This window comes from Aphis gossypii, chromosome 2, assembly GCF_020184175.1.
Source record: "Aphis gossypii isolate Hap1 chromosome 2, ASM2018417v2, whole genome shotgun sequence".
Taxonomy (NCBI): Eukaryota; Metazoa; Arthropoda; class Insecta; order Hemiptera; family Aphididae; genus Aphis; species Aphis gossypii.
In genome coordinates, this window is record NC_065531.1 from 66,631,650 (window position 1) to 66,653,837 (window position 22,188).

At 25.1% G+C, this 22,188-nt stretch overlaps 2 protein-coding genes across 2 annotated transcripts in view; both read right to left on the bottom strand.

Annotated features, from left to right (window-relative positions):
* LOC114123603 (uncharacterized) overlaps positions 1-2,032 on the bottom strand; it is a 53,290-nt gene extending 51,258 nt beyond the window's left edge. Inside the window, exon 1 of the transcript XR_007603882.1 lies at positions 1,965-2,032. The gene's annotated coding sequence lies outside the window, so the exon portion shown is untranslated. The remainder of the gene's footprint in view (positions 1-1,964) is intronic.
* LOC114123604 (erythroid differentiation-related factor 1-like) lies at positions 303-20,787 on the bottom strand. The gene is made up of 19 exons (XM_027986644.2): positions 20,370-20,787; positions 19,901-20,112; positions 19,720-19,825; positions 19,396-19,542; positions 13,046-13,183; positions 12,794-12,966; positions 12,457-12,716; positions 12,164-12,387; positions 11,884-12,100; positions 11,682-11,806; positions 11,422-11,627; positions 11,129-11,364; positions 3,668-3,847; positions 3,349-3,581; positions 3,141-3,278; positions 2,919-3,073; positions 2,619-2,788; positions 2,290-2,551; positions 303-2,164 (listed from the first exon to the last, which is right to left on the bottom strand). The coding sequence occupies exons 1-19, from the start codon at positions 20,370-20,372 to the stop codon at positions 2,041-2,043; spliced, it is 3,309 nt and encodes a 1,102-aa protein (XP_027842445.2). The 5' UTR covers positions 20,373-20,787; the 3' UTR covers positions 303-2,040.
* Positions 20,788-22,188: the final 1,401 nt, after the last annotated feature.

The window sequence follows — 22,188 nt, forward strand, 5'->3', positions numbered from 1 at the left end:
TATTATATAATTATTATTAGGTGTATAAAATAAGTACACAATATTTTATTTTACATACTTAAATTATGTATTTTTTTTCATGTCTAATTTATTCAAATTTGGTCAAGTAATTTTAAATTGGAAACATTTCCACACACTTATTTGAATAATATTGTAATTTTAAAATTTTAAATCTATTAACATGAACAATATAATTCACTAAAAGAAATTTTTTTTTCTAATTACTATACAAATTTTTATAAATGACATTTACAGCTGTATAAATAAATAATTTTATGTATTTAAATGTTTTATACCTACTATTGTCTGGTAATAAAATTATATAATATTTATACATCGCCATAATAAAATACTGAGAAAGATAAAGAAATTATTATCAACTGATTTGTATAGTAAAAAAAAATATATACATAATATACACGACAAGGAATGAAAACACTCATTTTTTGTACATTATACTAATAAAATTGTTTAAATGTGTTTTTAATACAAATTGTATTACTTATTGAAAATAAATAGAAAAATTAATGTATAAATCATTTTTCAACATCGACATCGTATTCTGATGTGTTGTCTTCCTCTTACTAATGCATAACATACCACAATGTACGTTTAGCATTATATAATTTTTTTAATCAAGCTAGCCGCTTGAATATTAAAATGAATAAATTAGTATTAAAATAACACCAAAAAGGCAAAAATAGTTCAGTAAAAATAATACATACCTACATTTGTAACAATAGACAATATGAAACACAAATTACAAATTATAATATGAAAAAAAAATATTGACATTAATTTTGCTTCAGAATCAATTAATATACATTGAAACATTAAATTCTAAATAATTTCTTTAATGAATCTAATCCGTCACCTTTGAGACTGGGGGTGTGGTCAGAACACAAAAAAGTCAGATTATCAGAATATACAGAAACATTTTAAGAAAATTAATTACTTAGAAAAAAATTCAGTAATGAATATTTTTAAAGTGCTCATATCGATAATACTATGGTTGGATCAACCGGAGTGGCGAATTAGCAGAGAGGTTTCACTGTATGTATTTATGAGATTGACAAAAGACAAATTTCTAGAAAATAATATCCCTAGATCCTTGACCTGTGAAATGACTAATAAGAATTGATCACTTATCTTGTAATTGAAAACCTTACTAGCTTGACGATGAGTGAAAGTTATATGAGTGCATTATGACACAAAAAAAATAAAGGTGAAAGCATTATAAATGTTTTTAGTTAATGATATTAAAAATTTCAAATGAGTTGTATGTATGTAAAACAATTATATATAAAATTACTTAAAATTTGCTTAAAATTTAAAAATTGTAAAAAACCAATAAGAAAAACAAATAATGCTCTTACCTTTAAGTTTGATAATGGATCAATTCACTCTAATCATTAAGCTAATAATAAATAATTGGAACTGCTAGATATACATTTAGGTATGTTTTGAGTTAGTAAGATAAGCAAAATACATGCAAGTATAATGTTATTTTAAATAGCAAACATAGTTAATAAATAAATACTAGTAAGTAGTAAGACTATTTGACTATTTACTATGACTATTTATAATATTCATAAATTAGTATTGCCTATATTAATAATATTATCATTGATAATATTATCATCATTAATATTAATGAGTTGAGATAGAGAATGGATCAAGTTTATTAAGTAATAAATTATGCATTTTATGATAAATAGTTGTAGTTGAAACTACAACCACTGCCCAATATTATGAATCCAATTTGAATTCAAAGTGCAAGTTATGGATAAAAGGTTTATAAATTATATCCATATTAGAATTGATATGTTGCAAAAACTCTGGTGCATTTTAGTTTAACATCAGTTTGTATTCACAAATTTCTAGATACAACACTAGTCTTTCTCTATCTCCCATCAATTAAAAAAAAATTACATACATACCTACTTTATTTTCAAATTACTTACCAATAAATTTACTATCTATGATGAACAAACAAATTTAATATTACAAATAATATAAATTATACTTTCTTCTCTTGAATTAATTAAATGTAGATAATTGTTTTACAGCTATCATTAATTGTGAATAACCATTTTCATCAATTTTATGTTTTAACAATAGACTATGAATTGTTTTCAGTTCATTCTCTTTGTTTGTCAACCATCTATAAGAACAAATTAATTTTGTATTACTATCACATAATTTGGTTTGAAACGCCATATCTTTCCTCATATTAAATTAAGTATTAATTGTATATAATAAAATTAACATAATAGTAAAGTAATTTACTTTGGTTGCATATATGGCAATTTATATAAAGCCAATTGAATCATATATTTCAAGAGTTTAAGCACATTTTCTTCTAAAATTAAAAAAAAATGTAATTTTCTCATTTCAAAGTGTAAGTCATCTTTAATAGCCAACTCCTCGAGTTTCCCAATACTCTGTGAATATTTTATTGTATTCTTATTTTCAGAAAACATTTGAAACACAATATCACATTTTCTTAATGTTCTTATAATAGAAATAACATGTTTAATATTTCGTAGACCTAAGAGATAAAATAATAATAACTAAAGATGCTATTAGTTATCAAATAAATTGAGAGCATTACATACTTGGCATTCCATCAATAAAGCGCATATCTAATATTATCATTTTTATGAGAACCTCAAAAGATTCCAATGGACGCCTTATTTTAAAATATATTTCAAATGCAACATTACAGTAAGAAATTATCTGAGTGAAAACAGGACGTACCTCTGGAGACTTCTTGGTAATATATTTTCTAATGAATAAACATAAACTAGTTAAAAATAAATTCATAACATTTAATAAAAATAATGATAGGTAAGTCACAGTAAGCCAAGGTACGATTACTATTGATATTATCTTATACAAAATCATTTTTTACATACTCTAGACGATTTGAAGATAATGTTGCCAAACCTAAATAAATATATGCTGTTTGGTATTCATATACAAATCTATTGGGTGAACAATTCTCTAAATCGCAATAGTTTAAAGCTTCCATGAATAGATTTATGCATTCTCTATAGTTATTAGAAGTGCACTAAATAACGAAAAATAATTTTTATTACAAAATATGTATTACATAAAACTAAAAACTTTATAGTTACTCGACATATGTCTAAATATGCATGTACAGCCACATAAAACAGGCTTGACGATAATTGATAATAAATCTCATCCCACAGTTGTGGATTAGAACTACGGTCACCCAAATCTGATAATCTTTTCTTGTAAGCATTCCCAACCTTGAATTTCATATATATATAATACATATTATTTCAATTAAAATTTAATCACTTAATTATAAAAACTAACCTTGTAATTGAAAATCTCTTTTTTTATAAATTCATAGATAGGAACTATATATTTTGTTGAATAATGTGTTATGTGTTTGTAAAAATTTGCTATGTTTAAATTTATCAGTAAGAAATTATCTTCATCTTCAATTTTTTTAAATATATCACTTCCCAGTGTAAAAAAATTATTTGAATTTTTTATAAACAATTTTATCTTTAATGGACTTACAGGAATATTATGAATTATAGCCACTACATAAATACAAAAATTTAAACAATGCAATATAAATCACAACATAAAACATTTATATAAATAGTATAAATCCTAGTAAACTTACTAATTATTTCTACCGTGTACATTTTAATGTATTCAATGTAAACAATACCTATTTGTTTACTCAAATTATTTGTATCATTAATATTTTTTTCCAATTCTAAAGCACGTAAGTAACAATGTTTTGCTGCGTTCAATATGTTTTCTTTAGAATTATTGATTATTATCGGAATTAAATTTAAATCTATAACATAAAAATTAAATATAATTTGACAAACTGTTGAATTATACAAGTCTACAATACAAGCACATTAGTAAATTGTAATATTATAGTCCTTCAAATGCCATTTATAAAGGATACCGACTTCATAAGTTCTTTAATATTATTTTCAATCGATTTAATTTATTACATTTTATTGAATTTATTTCAGAGGTGATAAATTTTGGTTTTTTAATTTGGCAGTTTTCACAGGTGAATCTAGAATAATTCTTGATTTTGTATTGTTAAACATTATCTTACAGTTATATTCAGAGTATCCTGCACAATAAAAATGAGCTATACCTCTACATATTATCAAACACTCAAGCGTAATATCTTTTATACTTTTATAGGTATGAGTTTAATTCACTTGGTATTTCACACACGTGGAATGGATTTTGTACGAAATCTTAAATAATAATATAATTTAATTTAAAACGAAGATAAACCAATAGACTGACTTTGTCCATACAATACCGTAATAATTCTAAAAGGTAACTTATAAAACTGAGATACCAAAGCTTAACGAAATAAACGACTGACTGTGAAGAGTTGGATAAAAACTGAATTTAAATAATTGTTACCAATTCTTAATCACTTGTACACAATAAAAATATAAATTGATCCTGTACAAGTAAAATAACTTAGTCTTGAATTTAAATACTTTACAATAATATTGTAATAGTTTAATTTGATTTTCACAAAAATCAAGGTTAAGAGGATGCCTGCATGTGGTGTCTCCGTCTTACAAATGTAAAACATAGCAAAAACTGTTTTTTCATGGGAAAGAACCGAGAAAGCTACAGTCATAACTCATAACTAAGAAACGAAATCATTACCACATATTATTAAGGAGAAATTTAAGTGTGAAATATCGTTTTTATTTTTTCGATACCACTTATACCTACTAAAAAAGTTATTATTGTTTTCAAAGTTGATTATTTTTAAACTTAAATAATTTTTTTTGTAGTTCTGATATCAAAAAAATAAAATCGATATTTTACAACTTAAGTTTTCCTTCATATGTGGTGAAAATTTCATTTCTTATTTATGAGTTTACCGTCTCCGTTCTTTCCCGCACAAAACAGTTTTTGCTATGTTTTACATTTATAAGACGGAGACAACACATGCGGGTATAGCGTCCTCTTAATTGAAATAATTATCAGAAAGTCAATCTAATATAACATTGTTGTTCTCAAATAATAACTTCTTTTAATTTTTTAAATTGATTTTTATTTTATCTTGATACTAGTTATTTCAAGTGATCTGATTTCTACACCACTTAAATTATCAATATTAATTATTAATCATATCATCGACAAATCATTATAATACTATTATTAGAATTAATAGAATTAACCAGACTGGATATTGACAACAATCAAACACATGTTTGTCATTTTTATGCCATATTTGCATTTTAGATTCTGAACGAAGTAATGAATGTGTTGATTTTCTAGAACAGCTGAAAAGATCTTTAAAATGTGATAGTCAAAATCATTCAATTTTAATGATGTTTATGTTTTAAAAATTACTTAATATGATTAGGTATCCAAAATCTCATAAACACAAATAAATGATTACAAACGTCGATACCCTTGTAATAAATATTAAGATATTTATATAAAACATTGTTTTTATCAATCAATTATGACCTTTTTTCTCAGAACACACACGGGTGATACCTAATTCCAGACGTATTCTTAACATTAAAGAAAGGTCATTTTGGGGCGTAGGTACTCGAAGTTTCAGAATGGGGAATCGTAAATTCCCACGCGGAAAAAAAGATACGTTTAAAAAAATATACAATATTTTATTTAATATTATAAGTAAACAAACTGACGATATGAATTATACAACATAGAAGAATATAACAGATAATATTAATGTAGTATATTTTTTACAACTATGAATACTTATATTAAAATGTGTGACAGTATCATCAGATCGATATACCAATGTTTTTAACAATACGCATCTTTAAATGACTTTAAATGAAAGTTTAGCATTTATTTTATTTGATTCAGTAGTTTTATACTCATGTAAAACTGTAATAAAATACATCATAATAATATATACATTGTATTATAGTCATTTTAACGCACCACTTGTTTCCGTGGCTGTATCTTTTTAACATTGTAGAAACTTGTGTGGGACAAAAAACGAGAGTTCGAGGTCTTCTAATCGATAATTGTAGAAACCACCCCTCTTGATAGTGGTTAGTGAATAAGGGTGTAATAGCTACCCTAATTTTGCCCGGGTATAATGGAAAGTACATAATAAATACAGTTATAATAAATACGGGATACTGGAGATTAAAAGGGGTCATGAACGCATGAATTAAATTTAAATGCAACGCGTAATATTATATCCTTCGGGAAAAATAATGTTCCAGGGTTCAGAGCAAAAAAAAACCGTTTTTACCATGGTGGTTGTCTATAAGTACAGTTTTATAAATTAATAAGAAAAAAATCAATGTTAGGAGTTGTTTTTATTTGCTCATCTATATGTAATATTATTATTTTACTAATATATTATGTGTAAACTAATAATCATCAAACAACACCACGTATCAGTACCTATATACATAATATACATATATATATATATATGTTTGTTACCAGGTTATTAGTGTATTTATTATTTATCTAGTTGTATGCTGTCTTATAATTACATTTTATATTTCGAGTGAAGCGAGGAATGTATTGGTTTTACAACGATATTTATTTCTTTTTATTCTGGAAACACTTTTTCTCCTCCTAAACTTGCTCAAAAGGATCAAATGTAGCATCTTTTCTGAAAGGCAGACTCGGGTAAAATACTTTTTAAAAGAATTTGAATACATATTCCAAATACTTATAAAAGAAGTATTCAGAATATTTATTTGAATACTTTATAATGAAAATATTTCCAAGTATTTGGAATATTTCACAAAAAGTATTCCAAATATTTTTCGAATACTTAAGATTTAGATTTCATACGAAAATATATTTTTTTCAATTCATTGTTTATATATGAATATTATAATAATCTCGTTTTATTTATTATTATACACAAGTGCAAAATCTTCAACGATGAAGTGTGATTGGACGTTAAAAAGTATTTCGAATAGAATACTGTAATCAGAATACTTGTAAGAAGTATTCAAAATACCGTATTGAATACTTTAAAAAAAAATTATTCGGAATACTACCCAAGTTTGCTGAAAGGTAATGTTCTTGAGCTGGTACTTTAGAGAGGTCATTTTTCGATTTTTGAAACGGTACTCGAAATAAAAACGGTTAAATGAGAAAAAACGTACGATTTCACAAATTTAATTCACTGATTTCATAAATCGTATTACCTAGGTAATCAAATATATTTAGTACATACGTACAGTTAGGTACATTAAACATTTTAAAATTATTTGTAGAAAATTTGGCTGTCATAACTATGTAAAATATAATATAAAATAAATATTAATTAAGAAGAGAAAAATATGATACTGTATAATACCATAATATTTTTAAACTACTTTTGTGTTTTAGATATACCTATTTATTTATTTTACTATACAACAAATTATAGATAGTTGATACAGTAATACTATCCACCAAACTTCACTCAGAATCGTTTTTGTTAGCAATGGTATACTGTTGCTCACAGATAAAAATTAAATAACCTTATGTATCCCCTTCCTAACTACTCACTTAAACCAGTTACTGCACTCAGGTTTTTTATAAAATTTAATATTTATAGTAAATTAATACTAAATTATAAAACCGCATTCTATACAGTACAGGACATTAGAATAATAATTATTAAATTATAAAATATTATGAAATAAATATTATAATATAAGAAATAATATTAAGTTGAAAATTATAGTTCTATGTATTTATTTATTTTTATTATAATTATATTAGTTTATCACTCGAGTATACTAGGTTATTATAAACATTAACTAAATAAATATGTTTATAGGGTAGATATCTATAATACACGTACAGAGTTTAACATTTATCACTATAACTAAGAATGTTATACCTAAACAAATAATGTAGAATTTATTTGGGTAATATCAACATAACCTAAAACATAATAAATATGTATACTTCTTAATGTCAGCAAGTAAGTTACATCACTATTCTGTAACTAATTTGCTAACATTTTAATTTTTTACATTTTAGTTCTATATATGTTATATTTATTATCAAAATTATTTTATCCGCAAAATGTGTCACACACTTGGATCCTGTGTCTATGCCTATCCCGTCCTTAAAAAAACTTATTAAAAATGTAATTTGAGTTTAATTAACTTAAAGAGAAAAATTGTCTACAGTTGTTGAAAAGCTTTTAGTATACACTAGCTATATAGTAATGATTATAAATACGTACCTAATTCAAGTTTTGTATATTTAATTAAATTTGAAATTCAATAGTAATACATCAGAAAACTTGAAGCTTTTTTAAACAATATTATACAACATAAGTCACAAAATCAACACATCTAACATAATATCGTAGTATATAGGTACCTATTATTAAGCCATCAAAAAACTGTCATGCTGATTTAAATTTGATATCATTTATTTAATTTTCCATCATCGTTAAAAAAAGTTATATTTGAATCCTCCATACTATAAAACCTATTTTTATATAACTCTGCTTTATTTTACTACATCTATGATGTTATGTAAATGCTATAAGTCCCGAATCCAGATTATTATCAATGTTTTTTTTTTAAATAACAGTGTTTAAACTGAAATTTTGAAATGTTTTATGTTATTTTAATTTTAATTACAATCATTTGACATATTATATTAAATTAATATCTGAAAGGTAACTATTACTAATAACAATTCAACAAAAAAGTTGTTTAGTGACCACTATCAGCATCACCATGTACCATGAAACATGTAGTGGCGTATTTGAGGGGGGCAATGGGGGCATTTACCCCTCCCCCCTGAGACTTTTTAGTTACTATTTTACGTAAGCACTGAGCAATAATTAAAAGTCCATAATTATGCGTATTGCGTATTATGACTAGGACAAGATTACATTAGACAGTTTACTAAGATTATCTATAATATAACAAAGTTATGTAATGCGTTATAATATGACCACATATCACTGATACTTTTATTATTTAGTTATTATTTGCGTTTGTTTTACTTTTTCAACTTAGGTTAAAAACTTGGTTACGGTCGAATATGGGGCAAGATCGCTTGATTGGATTTCCGATTGTCTTTGCTAAATACCTATACATATGCACAGGGACATTCTAGTAGATGAGTTTATTGATATGGAACGGGCGTAAAATGTCTGAAATTATTTTATCCAAACAGTATTTTATCCGAAAAAATATATTTTGAGAAAAGTATTATTTCAGAATCACATTTGAGACGAAAAATATAAAGTCAGTACCGTATTTTAGCAGAAAAATATTGTCATCGAAGATAAGAAGGCAGAAAATATTTTATACAAAATGTATTTAATCCGAAAAATATATTATAAGAAAATAAATATAAAAATATAAAAATTAAAAAATTATAAAAAAAAAAATTTATTTAAATTTAATTATTTTTTTAAATTTATTTTTATAAATACAAAAATCACTCACCGTTACAATATAAGGAAATTCGAATGCAATACTGTCTAACAACTAATAGACACTGGTTATAAACTTATAAATCTAAAAATAATATTATAATATAAAATAATAAATAGTTAATAGTCTTAGTAAAAAATAATTAGGTATACCAGTATTATAAGGTCAATATTTCATTTTGTTTTGTGGCAGCAAAAGAGGAGCTAATATTATGGTATATTATTAAATTATTTTATATTATAATATTATTTTAAGGTTTATAACTTTATAACTGTATACAAGTTTGAACCAGTGTCTAACAACTTATACAGCATTGCATTCAAATTGTCTTGTATTGTAACATTGAGAGATTTTTTAATTTTGCCCCCCCCCCTCTGAAAAATTATCCCAAATACACCACTGGAAATATGTGCAAAGAAGACTGTTCAGTAAAGGAACATCAAAATATTTGTTATTTTTTTAATATTATAATTCTATTCTAATATTTCTAGACCATTTTTATGTAAATTGACGGAAAATTTGTGGCAGTGAGAAAAAGTCCATATTATATAGTTGGTTAGTTTTGAGTGAAAGCTTTGTTAGTGGCTTTTTAGAATTTTTTTAATTGTTTGGTTTTTTAGATCATTGTAAAAGGCTGTGTTTATTGTTATGAACATTGGTGATGTATTAATATTTATTTTTTAATTATATAAAACATACAATTTTAAATGCTACAAAAATAATAAACCAATTTTACAATTTTTTTCACAAACGCAAGACCTTAAATTTAAGTAAAAAGCCTAGGTCCTACTAACCCTTCCTTCTAAGGATGGCCCTGAATATTACATATTAGGATATAACTTTAGATGTTATATGGATGTAGGTTCTAGGGCTAGGAAGTTGTTGCATTTACATCTTTTTATTGAGCTTTTCAATGTATTACTACTTAGTAAGCTTTATTTTACCATTTTTTAGAGTATATTTGAAGATAAATGATAAATTTATAAAAAAATTTGAAAATTTTGTAGTAAAAAAAATAAATATATTTATGTCGAGTGCGTTTATAAGGTTTTATTGTATCATGATTCAAAAACCCCAAGTTGATATAAAATATTTCATGTTTTTATTAATAAATATTTACCTACATCACTATTTATAAATCTATATATATTATATACTTTACAGTTTACTTTGAAATTAGTTTTATGATTATCGCTGATTGTATTAATCAACAATCGTCCTAATGGTAAATAAAATTGCTTACATCTATACCGTAGCAATGATAAACATAGTTAAGTAAAAAATGTGTAGTTATGAAAATATTGCGTGAAAAAAAAATTGTGCATATTTTTAAAGCATATTTGAACATCTAAAGCGCATAAGTGCATGCATATTTTGTACTTTTTAAGTGCAATAAGTTCTGAGCCCAAATTAAGAGTAAATTGCGTCAATTATGATATATTAATCGGGGCTTTCAATGTATGTCAATGTATATCTCCTAACCTTATACTGGACGTACTGTGTATAATATAGTAATTGATGCAATCCACTTTTATCATATTATGTATAATATATTAAAGTTACTTTAAAAAATAAAATAAAAACTGTGTTATTTATTTAGATTAAATTCCTAAATCTTAAGTCTACTCAAACTTTAATTTCAAAATTTTTAATTAATACTAATGTTATTAGTTTACCTTTGTTATTGTGATCAGAATTATTTAGTAATGCTTTTCTTAGTTCAAAATCATACATATCATCTTTTCCAAACTCATTCATGTACTGTTCTAATTTATTCCAACTTTTAAGAATAAACATACAACAATTGGCACTAAGGTCTAAAATAGGTCCGAATAAATGATTTACATCAGTATTAGTAACACATAGTTCACATTCAAATGAGCGGCGAAAACATTTTAATGCTATACCAAAACTAAAAAAAAAAAGATTTAGTATCTAACAATTTAAATTTTTTTTTCATTATTCTTACTTTTTGGATGCTAGACAATTTTTGCCTAAATTAAAATATATATCAGATGCTTTTTTATAAAATTTTAGTCTGATATCATTTTCCCAATTATCATCCTCAAGATTGAGAAAATTATGCCAACTTTGTACATCATTTTTTTCAAATATTTCAAAACTGATATTTTGCAAAGGGTTAGTCTTGCCCTTGAACAGTGATGGTCGCCCCACCTTTTTCAAAATAAATTTTAAAATTTTTTATAAGCAAATCATTTTATAACATACCTTAATATTTTTATCATTTTTGAAATATTGTAAACAACTCAAACTGCTACCAACATAATATAATGCCTTATAATAACATTCTTCTATAGTTTTAACTAAATGCTTTGCCATTAAGTGCTCTGGTGCTATAATAATATATAATAGTGTATAAAAAGTCATGAATTATTTTCAAATACATAAAAATAAAATAATGAAAAATCACTTTGGGATATAATTTCTTTTTTGTATGACACACATAAATTTTGTATACCAACAGAATAGGTCCCATAATCAAATGGAGTTGATGAAATGGCATAATCATCATAAAAATTATCAGAGTCGTCCTTATCCACTTCAGTTGAATCTATTGCAGTGGTCGATGGATTATTATAAATTGATATGTACATATCAGACAACAAGTTATTGACAGATATAACAATCTGAAAGTTAGGAAATATTATTTATGACTAGAATTATAACAACACATAGTCATTAGTAATTACTTCAGGATATTTAGTTTTATCTAATAATTTTAGACAATTGTTTAGTAAAAATTGAATAGTAACTGGGTTACATGGTTTATTGTCTTTTGAATTATGTTTCAATTTACAAGCAACACGATATAACAATATAACCACGGGAACTGTATAAGGATTTGGGTTATCAATTAATGATTCAGAACATAATGTTGTCAAATCATAGAGTTTAACTGCATTGTCATTTTTTCCTGTAATTTAATTGATACAATTCATAATAATCTCTGATTTCCAATAATACTTTGATAATGAATATATACCTTTAAATAACCAATATGTATGTCCATCATTATTAGCATTTGATTTTAAAAATGATATTATATTTTGCATAATATCACTAATATCATTTGGTGAAAATGTTGAGTCATTCAAATATGGTATTTCTTCGGTCTTTATCATCTCATACTTTTGAATAGTACCATTTTTATGATAACAAAACTCGATTTCAGGGATATTGCACATTACATTTTCTAGCCAATAATCAATCCCAGTTAACATACTTAAAGATTTAGACATATCTCTAAAATTAACAAAATAATATTAGTATTCACTTACTCGATTAAAATCATAAAACGTATTGGTAAATAAATATTTAACCTTAATCTTGTGCTTAGATATGAATTATTACCACTTCTAAAAATTGGTAAATCTGTACCTATTAACATTTGCATGTCTTCAAAATCCCACAAAATATTTCGGTTAAATAAATGTTTGATTTGGGGACAATGAAATACTTCTTCTGGTGTAAGTTTTAGTAGAGGAGAAGTTAACTATACATAATTTATAGGTAAATCATTATGTTAAGTATTTCATTAAATTATAATACTAATGTTTTAAAGTTAAACTTACTGAAGAATTGTTATCATGAAAATCTTTTATTTGATCATTATGGGAATCTAATCCAATGGAATGGTGCAAAAACTTTGATACCAAATTTTTATTTTGAATTTTTTTAAAATCATTCTTTTTATAAGTGATACATTTTACCTATTATTTACGAAAAAAAAAAATACAAAATATTAGATTCAAGGAAAAATAATTTACAAATTTAAATTAAAAACTTGATGTCCAACTAAACTAATATTTTGAACTCTGAAATTAAAGGGATAACAATTTAGATCAGCAGTTTCTAAACTGCGCACTATGGGGGAATTGGGGCACCGCGAGCACTTTCTAAGGGCACTGCTTTCTACGGCTCATAATAAATAATTAAAAATTTATAAAAAAATTTTTTTTGTACTGTTTTTCTTAATATTCACTATGTATTACTAGATATTCACTAATAATATCATTCGTTGGTGCGATGAATTTGATCCTAAAAAAGGCATTGCGAAAAAAAAAGGTTGGAAATCTCTAACTTCGGTCATTTTGAGTTCAATGGCATTAATTGATGGCATATTAACCATAATTAATCAATATTCTGTTCTTTAATATATTTTTTTTCTTACAAAAGAGTTTTTCGACTATTTTTGTTAGAGAAACATAATATTTTAAGTACCCTAGCATAACACAAAACAAATTGAAACATTGATATTATAGTGATTACTGATTACTTATAATAATTAAAGTATAATTTACACAACTCTAAAGCTATATTTTTTTTCGTATGATGCTATGTTCAAGAGTAGGCACGAAAGCCTAGTTTGAATGCCTATTTGGCAGAATTTTTAGTGGGCACCTCTAAGGTTTCTGCCATGTCTGAAGTAGGGGATGGCAGCCTCTTTCTCCAGACACCGTGACTGTCCGAAGAGAGGTGCCGCTCGTTACCGAGCTTCGAACCGGCGATGGTACACATCGCAACCGACGCCTTAAAACGCACAGCCACTCCGTCCCATAAGCTATATTATTTTGTTACATTATACCATAGAAGTTTTATATTTCTAACGTTAAATGCTGTAAAAAAATTCTTGGAATTGTGATTAATATCAAGGCCTGTACTGAAGTTGTAAATTTATATTTTTGTATAATTTATGTACTAGAATAAACCTGATTAAAAAAATTTATAATGCTTAACTCATAGTATTGGTTGCAATTTATGAATATATTTAAGTAAGATACAAATTTTATTATATTAGATAAAATATTTTATATTTAACTCAAAATTAGTTAACATTGTTTTTATTTTAGCAGAAATATATTCATAATTTTAAAACCTTTTATACACAGCAATTGTTGATACTAAAAATTGTCATAAATTTACAGATTGTTAGGTATACCGCAATAGCACATATCTACATTTTCATCATTTTTTAGGAGAACATTTAAACTATTTAAATTATACATTACTCATATAATACGTGATATCACTCACTTTAATTTTGGAGGGAAAGTAATAATTTTTTGGTTATCATGTATATGAAAAAAAAATTATACATAACACAGATATAGATAATAAACTAGATTGCTAACTGTGATAAAAAAATGAAGTCAGATACTAATCAAGCCGCGATCTTTAAAAAGGGCTCGAACAATATTACTAATATTAGTGATGAGTACTTTCAATTTATTTTGGTGAACTAATTCGTGTAATTAAGCTCATTCAAATGAATCGATTTGAATGAATTAAAAGTGAGCTAATGGTCCCTAAAATATGATTCAATATTGTGATTAGTTCATCAAATTTTAGTGAATCAATTTTATTTTGTTTTATTTGACAGCATAGATATGATTACATTGTAATTTTTATTTGCATTTTTATATATTAAAATATATCTATAAAATCAAATAATAAAAAAAATGGCACTAAAATGTAACTAATGATTCATTCAATACTTAGTATTTTAGATACAATGTGGAAACCAGTAGAATTATTGTTGACTGCCGAGAAAAATTAATTACCAACACTTTATATTTAATATTTTTATATTTTGAACAATGATAAAAAAAATAATTAGTCAGGGTATTTCATTTATATAGTTTTTAATATGGACAATATGGTAACGAATATTAAAAATTTAACTTAAGAATAGTAATTTATACATTTTATAGAAAAAAATCAGTCATAGTACGGTACATTTCAATAATTTATAATAAGAATACACAAATAACCAAAATATTAATTGATAATTTTTACAGAATATTATTTCAATTAATTCTGTCAAAGTATAATATTACATTTAAATTTTATAAAACTAATAGTAATACAATTATAAAATAGTTAAATTAATAAAAATAATGTAAAAAATGTAGAAAATGTCAATTAAATCTGTGGAGTAAATTGTATTAATTAAAAGGTAAGATATAAATTAGAATATAACATTAAATAATTGTCATTAATAGCAGAATTATTTACATGTTTGACTATATAAATGTAATTTTTACTATTTTTTCAGTAGTAAGTCTGGTTTTTTTTGCTATTAAGTATCATACCAGCCTTTGATAAAACTCGTTCACTGGGAACCGATGTTGCAGGTACTGAGGTACACAAAGTCATCTTTTAACCATTTCATATAATCTGGGGTATAAAAGCTTTCTATCAGACCACCACCACTTCAAAGAATCCAATTAATGATTTAATAAATTTACTTAAGCATTTGTCCACCTCTACCAAGACTGGGCAAGTTAACGATTTTTTTTAACACGTTAAGTTATTTTAAAATAATAAAGTTAAGTTAAAAGTTACTCATATTTTTTTCGTTAACTTTGAAGAAAAGTAACTTAACTTAATTGAAAGTTAAAATTTTCTAATTTTCAAAATAAAAAAAGCGGGCAAGTGAGTACCGTTCTGCTGTACATTAGGGGGTGGGGTGGACCTCGGACTAGGGTAGGTTAAATTTGAATGCAATGATAGGTATTATTGTATACGAAAAACGATTCTGAACGAAGATGATTTGTCAACCTAGGATATAATTTCCAGTGGTTGGTGAAAAAGGTGGTTTATGTTTTAATAGCCTGAATACACCAAAATTTAAGTTCTTTTATAATTATTGTAAGCTAAACTTATAAAAAATCTTGTATTAAATTTTTAACTCTTAGCTACCTATACAAACATTTTTATGAATTATACCTACAAAATAATTTGCAAATATTCATAATTTTGACGAATTTTTGTCAAAATTTGAACTTCAAATGCTAATAAAAAAAAATTGTGCCCATGTATTCTTATAATTTTTTAATTTTGTATAAAATTTTCAAGTATTTTGATTGGGCCAAAAAATTTTATCGACACATCAAAAAAAATTTTCAGAAAAATTGAAAATTTCAGTTGTTTATCAATAGCTCAAAAATTTTCAAGTATCTACGACTTATACTTTTTGAATAATAACAAATATTTAAAATCGTTTCGAGGATAAATCGTTATCGTTACGCGATTTCGTAAAAATTTAAAATTCAAACGCACTTAAAATTTTTCTTATAATGATGCTTCGAGTTTTCTCTATAGATAACTAAAGGAAAACTTATGGAAAATTTAGTGTTGTATTTTCAATTCTTAGTTATTAACACAAAAAATTTTATGATTTTTCAACTTCAAAATTACTTGCAAATTTTCGCGTTTTCGACAGATTTCGTAAAAATTTGAACTATAAACGCTTTAAAAAAAAATGTGACGATTTTTATTTTTTTTTTTTTAGCTATAATAAGAACAACTCATAAGGAACCTTATGTTAAATTTTCAAGTTTTTTTGGTCATCCAAAATTTTTTTACCGACAATTCAAAAAAAAATTCGCATAAAAATCGAAAATTTCAGTGGTCTATAAATAACTCAAAAAAAGTCAAAAATGTTTAAAAATTTAACTGTATATAGATAACACTAACATAAATATTTGGTGAAAATTTCAAGTATTTACAGTGATTAGTTTTTGAATTACAACCATATAAAAAAATCAATTCGGTCGAAAACTGGTTTTGCGTAAAAATTTCCGTTTTTCCGTTATTTTTTTTTTTGTTTTTCTCGATTTTTTTGAAAACTGTTGGAAAATGTATACTTTTTACCTCCATAATGCACCAAGGATATTCACTTTTCCATCGGAAACCACCCCCGAAGTTTGAAATTGAAGCATTATTTCGACTAGTTATGCTGTATAGACACAAAAAAAAAACATACATCATTGTAAAATCAATACATTCATCACTCCGTTCAGAATCTAAAAATTCAGACACTTAATTATGTTAATTAGATAGTTTTTCTTTATGCACAAGAAATTACTGGGGAAATTTTCGAACTAAAATTAACTTGAAGTTAACATGTTAATCTTTAAAAAAAGTAACTTATTAAGTTAAAAGTTAATTTCAAAAAAAAGTAATGAGTTAATTTACTTATTAATTAAGATTAACTTAATGTTTAAAACTTAATATAAACTTTTAATTCGTTAATGCCCAGCCTTGAACTCTACAATGCTTGCCACAGATGGATTGTTTTGACCAAGAACAGAACTGATTTGTTCATCAAACTGTTTCCAAATACTTGAAGAAGTTTGTGGAATAGAAATAGTAGAAACTTCTTCGGCAGGTTCATTTGACATGAGCAAAGCATGAGACATGTCTCCAATTAAATTAAATATCTTAATACATTGTGATTTGTAATCATAATTATAATTTTATAATTTATGTATTTATATTGTGTTTTTGACTATTATAATAGTATGTTTAGTAACTTTAAATAAAAACAGTTTCCAAAATGAAAGAACAAGATGAATAATATAAAATATATATTATAATTGAAAATAATATATTAATATAACATGGTACTCTTGTGTTATTATTGTTTAGCTGCCCTTTTTAAAGGTGGCAGACTTCCGCCTTGGCGCCTTCAAATTTCCCAATTACCGATAACAACAGTTAGCAATCTAGTTTATTATCTATATCTGTAATACATAATAACATAACCTAACCTTAATTTATCCAAAAATGTAGATATACATTATTACGGTTTACCTAACAATATTATATAATTGAAAAGGAAAAACAAATTCAACTGAGAAACATTTAAAATTTGTTACAAAGTAAATGTCAATAAGCAATAGCAATCAATGCATCATTTTAAAAATGTAAATTAATCAATGTGTAATGAAATACAAATTAATTTATATTGATAAAAAATTAACTATTCTAGGCAACTCCCAAAGAAGATTAAAATACATTACTATGTTAGTATAATAATCTATTTATTAAAAAAAATAATAATAACCATAGGGCTTGGAGCTATGATATGTATTAACATATTTATTTATTTTTTATTTAAATAGTAATTATATAAAATATTATAGCAAATTTTGGTCTACCAGTTTCAAAAGTATGCTGTTAGTTTTGATATTAGAGTGAATTGACCTATTACAAAATTTAAGGGTAAAATTATCATCTAAAGCCCCACAAAGCCTTTTATTGATATTATTCTTTTAACTAAGTTATGATCATTTTAAAATGTAAAAGTTTCAAAAAGATCATAACTTACTTAAAAATGATAATATTAATAAAAGGCTATATGGGGCCTTACATAATAAATTTTATAATAGGTCAATTCATTCTAATATCAAAACTAACAGCATACTTTTGAAACTGGTGAACAAAAATTTGTTATGTCATACGAGTGCAAGATGAAGACAACACGTGGATACATAACATCCTCTTAAATAAATATTAAAATATATCTTAATTAAAAAACAAGCTTACTGAAAACTGACATGCATTTATATATTTGTAATTTTAAAACAAAAATTTCAATTGTAACTTTTTAGGTAAAACATAAAAAATTATAAAAATATACTCTTTTTTAATTAATTTCTATTCAGAATTTTTTATTTAGATAAAAAAAATTCAAAATACAATTTTTAATGCAATGAGCCTATGGAGAATTATACAAGTTAAATTTATAGTTAAATTATTTCAAAATTAGTTTTTAATTTTAAATATTTCAACTTAATGCGTGAATATATTTTATTTGCAAATTGTACTAATATAAGTATATAAAGTATAATATAAGTAAATACAATATATAATAATAATATAATATATATTATATAATATTATATAATATATAATAATATAAGTTTTAATGTACGTAAACAATAAGTTAATTATTAATTATTTCATGACACAACTTTATCATATTAATCATGATTCTTGTTCATTTACTATGTAACACATAAAAATCATATTATATTTATAATTAGTATTGTGATTATAAATTAAAATAACAAATATGACCAAAAAAAAGTATCACCTGTGGCAATCAACCCGGTCTCAATATATCTAGGCTTACCTTAATATCAGAAGATTTGACAATATTTTTGTAAAAGAATTTTTTTAGCCAGGTCCATTTTTCAGATGTATCTTGTATCAAGTGTTTTTCGACATCAAATTCATCTAATAATAATGTCTTATTGATTTTATGTACCATAATGCTAACCTTTAAAATAATTGGATAGTTTAATTTTAAAGACAATAAATGAAAATATTTTAATTATTAAATAATTAAATTATACTTAAATATTAGTGCAGATCTTATTTTTAAATATATTAAAAAAATAATTTTGCTTAGCAAAACATAATACATATGTTTTTAAAAATAATAATATTTACTTACAGATTTGTTATCGTATGGTATTTTACACAAGTTCTTAATATTTTCTGCATCTGACACAATGTCAACTTTACCAATGCATTCAGAAATCATATTAGCCATTTGAAAACTAAACAACATAAAGACAATAAAAATTGAAAGTTTTGATTTTTGTAAAGATTAATATTCCATAGGTACATCTTACCTAGAAAAACCATGAAAATCATTAGAGGTAAACCGCACGCCCACTGATTCGGCCTCTAGACTAAAAAAATTTTGTGGTTTCAAATTCAGATTAGTATTGACTTTGTGGCGAATAAAATTGGGCGTTTGAACTGTTGAAACCTTAACAACAGCTTTTGATTTAAATTGAACATGTTTATCATTTGAAGCACTGTGCTGGGTATTTTTTTTATCCTAAACATAAAATATTCAAATCATATTTAAATAACTGAAAATAAATCGTTATAAGTACTACTTAAGACAATATAATATTATATACAAACGACAATTAAATTGAATGTGTATCTTTGTTAGTTTAATGATAATAAGACATAATATAGTCGCACAACTACAATTATTAAATGAAACACACAATTGAAATATGAACAACACTGCGTTTGTTTTGTTAATAGCAAATACTATCAGGAACACAGCGAATCGTTTAAACTTACCATGGTAGTCCAAGTCGAGATCTCCAAACGGTCCGAGCAGATAATTTTCTACTCGAGTGTGCGACACACACAACGGTTTATATCCACCAACTGGTGATTTTCAGTAGTCACGTCTTGCACCACTGCGGGTAATAACTATAGGTTACAGCGATTATGCGATTACATTCAAGTACACCAAATTGCGATCAGACGAGACACGATGATGACGGACGGAGGACGCGACGGTTCAAGACCTCACACTGAACGTCGCCGACTTTTCAACGTTCGCAGTCGAAGTAATATATATTAAGAATAATGTATATTGTAGGTATGCGATAGGTAAGCGATAGGTAAGGTACTTAAACACAATTTTATTACATAAAAGAAGGCATAAAAGGTATAGACAGCGACGAGGTACGTAATAATATCGTCTCGTCCAACCGCGTCGTCACTACGCAACTCAAGAGTTCGCGACAGTGACGTACAGACCGTACAGTACGAGTGTACGACCGTCGGGCGTTGACCACGGCTATCAGTATTTCATCCCTTATCAGTTTAACCGACGATTATCAAGTAGTCTAGAAAACATCTGTGTTTTTTATTTTGAACAACAGTTTACAGTACCTAATATATTGAACATAGTCAGCTGACTGAATATAAAAAAATTGCTCGACGTTGGTCGTTGGGCGTTTGCACTTGGCAATTATTCAACGAAATTGAATAATGAACGATGCGCAACCGTACTATCTATACTTATGCGGTCTGAACGACCGCCCTTCTTGTGAACCACCGACGACCGTCACGCATTCCCGTTTTTTGTGCAAAGCCATAGCGAAGGGTTAATCGCATTGTGCGCCTTTATAGCTATTTAACATATTTTCACCCTCGTACGTTTTTAATACCCCCTCACCCGAGACCCGACCTTTTTACAAATATAAAATGTTTGATACATCTTGTATAGATACTCTGTATAGATGTTTGAATATTAATAAAAACATTTTTTAGTTATTATTGTTTTTTTTTTTTTTAAATGCTTCAACAATATGTATTTACAATATTTTAATTTTAATTTAATCGATAAAAATAAAAATCAATATATGAAAATAGCAACTTCTTATAAATACTTACTAAATATTTTCATTTTTGTATAAAATTATTTAACTAAAACCTAGATTACAATTAATACTAATATAAGTAAATTAATTTAATTTCGTATACCTAGTGAAAATAATAAACAACTCATCGCAGAATTTCTTCTGACTTCTATGACTACCTCTTATGAACTTATAAAATAATTTAAATATGAATTATGAATGATAACATACTGAAATATTAATAGATTACCTAACTACCTATTAATAAATATAAATTTATAGTATTTCATTAATATGTATATAGAGTAGTTGAATTTTAAATCTTTTTTTTAACTTACATAGTTACACATGAATGTTCTATTTAATAATACCTAATAATTATTAATTCTAATCAATTTTTAAAACTATTACTATCACTCGGCGTAATATTATAACTAGGGCTAGGATTTTAATGCCCTAAAAAATCTCAAAAAATGCCCTTTAAAAAATGCAAAAATGACTCAAAAAATGCAATATAAAAATGCATTTATATTTATTAAAGCTTAACAAAAAAATTAAAAAAAATTGTATAATTAATTTTTTGTTATTATACGTTGTTACTTGTTTTGTTTTGTTGTATTTCTGTTTTCTTAATCATTCATTATAAAATAATAATAAAAAAAAAATTGTTTGATATTTTCACTTGTTTTTGCTAGTACATATTATTAGCCACACAGACTTCTATACCAACTTTATAGTTCTTTGTT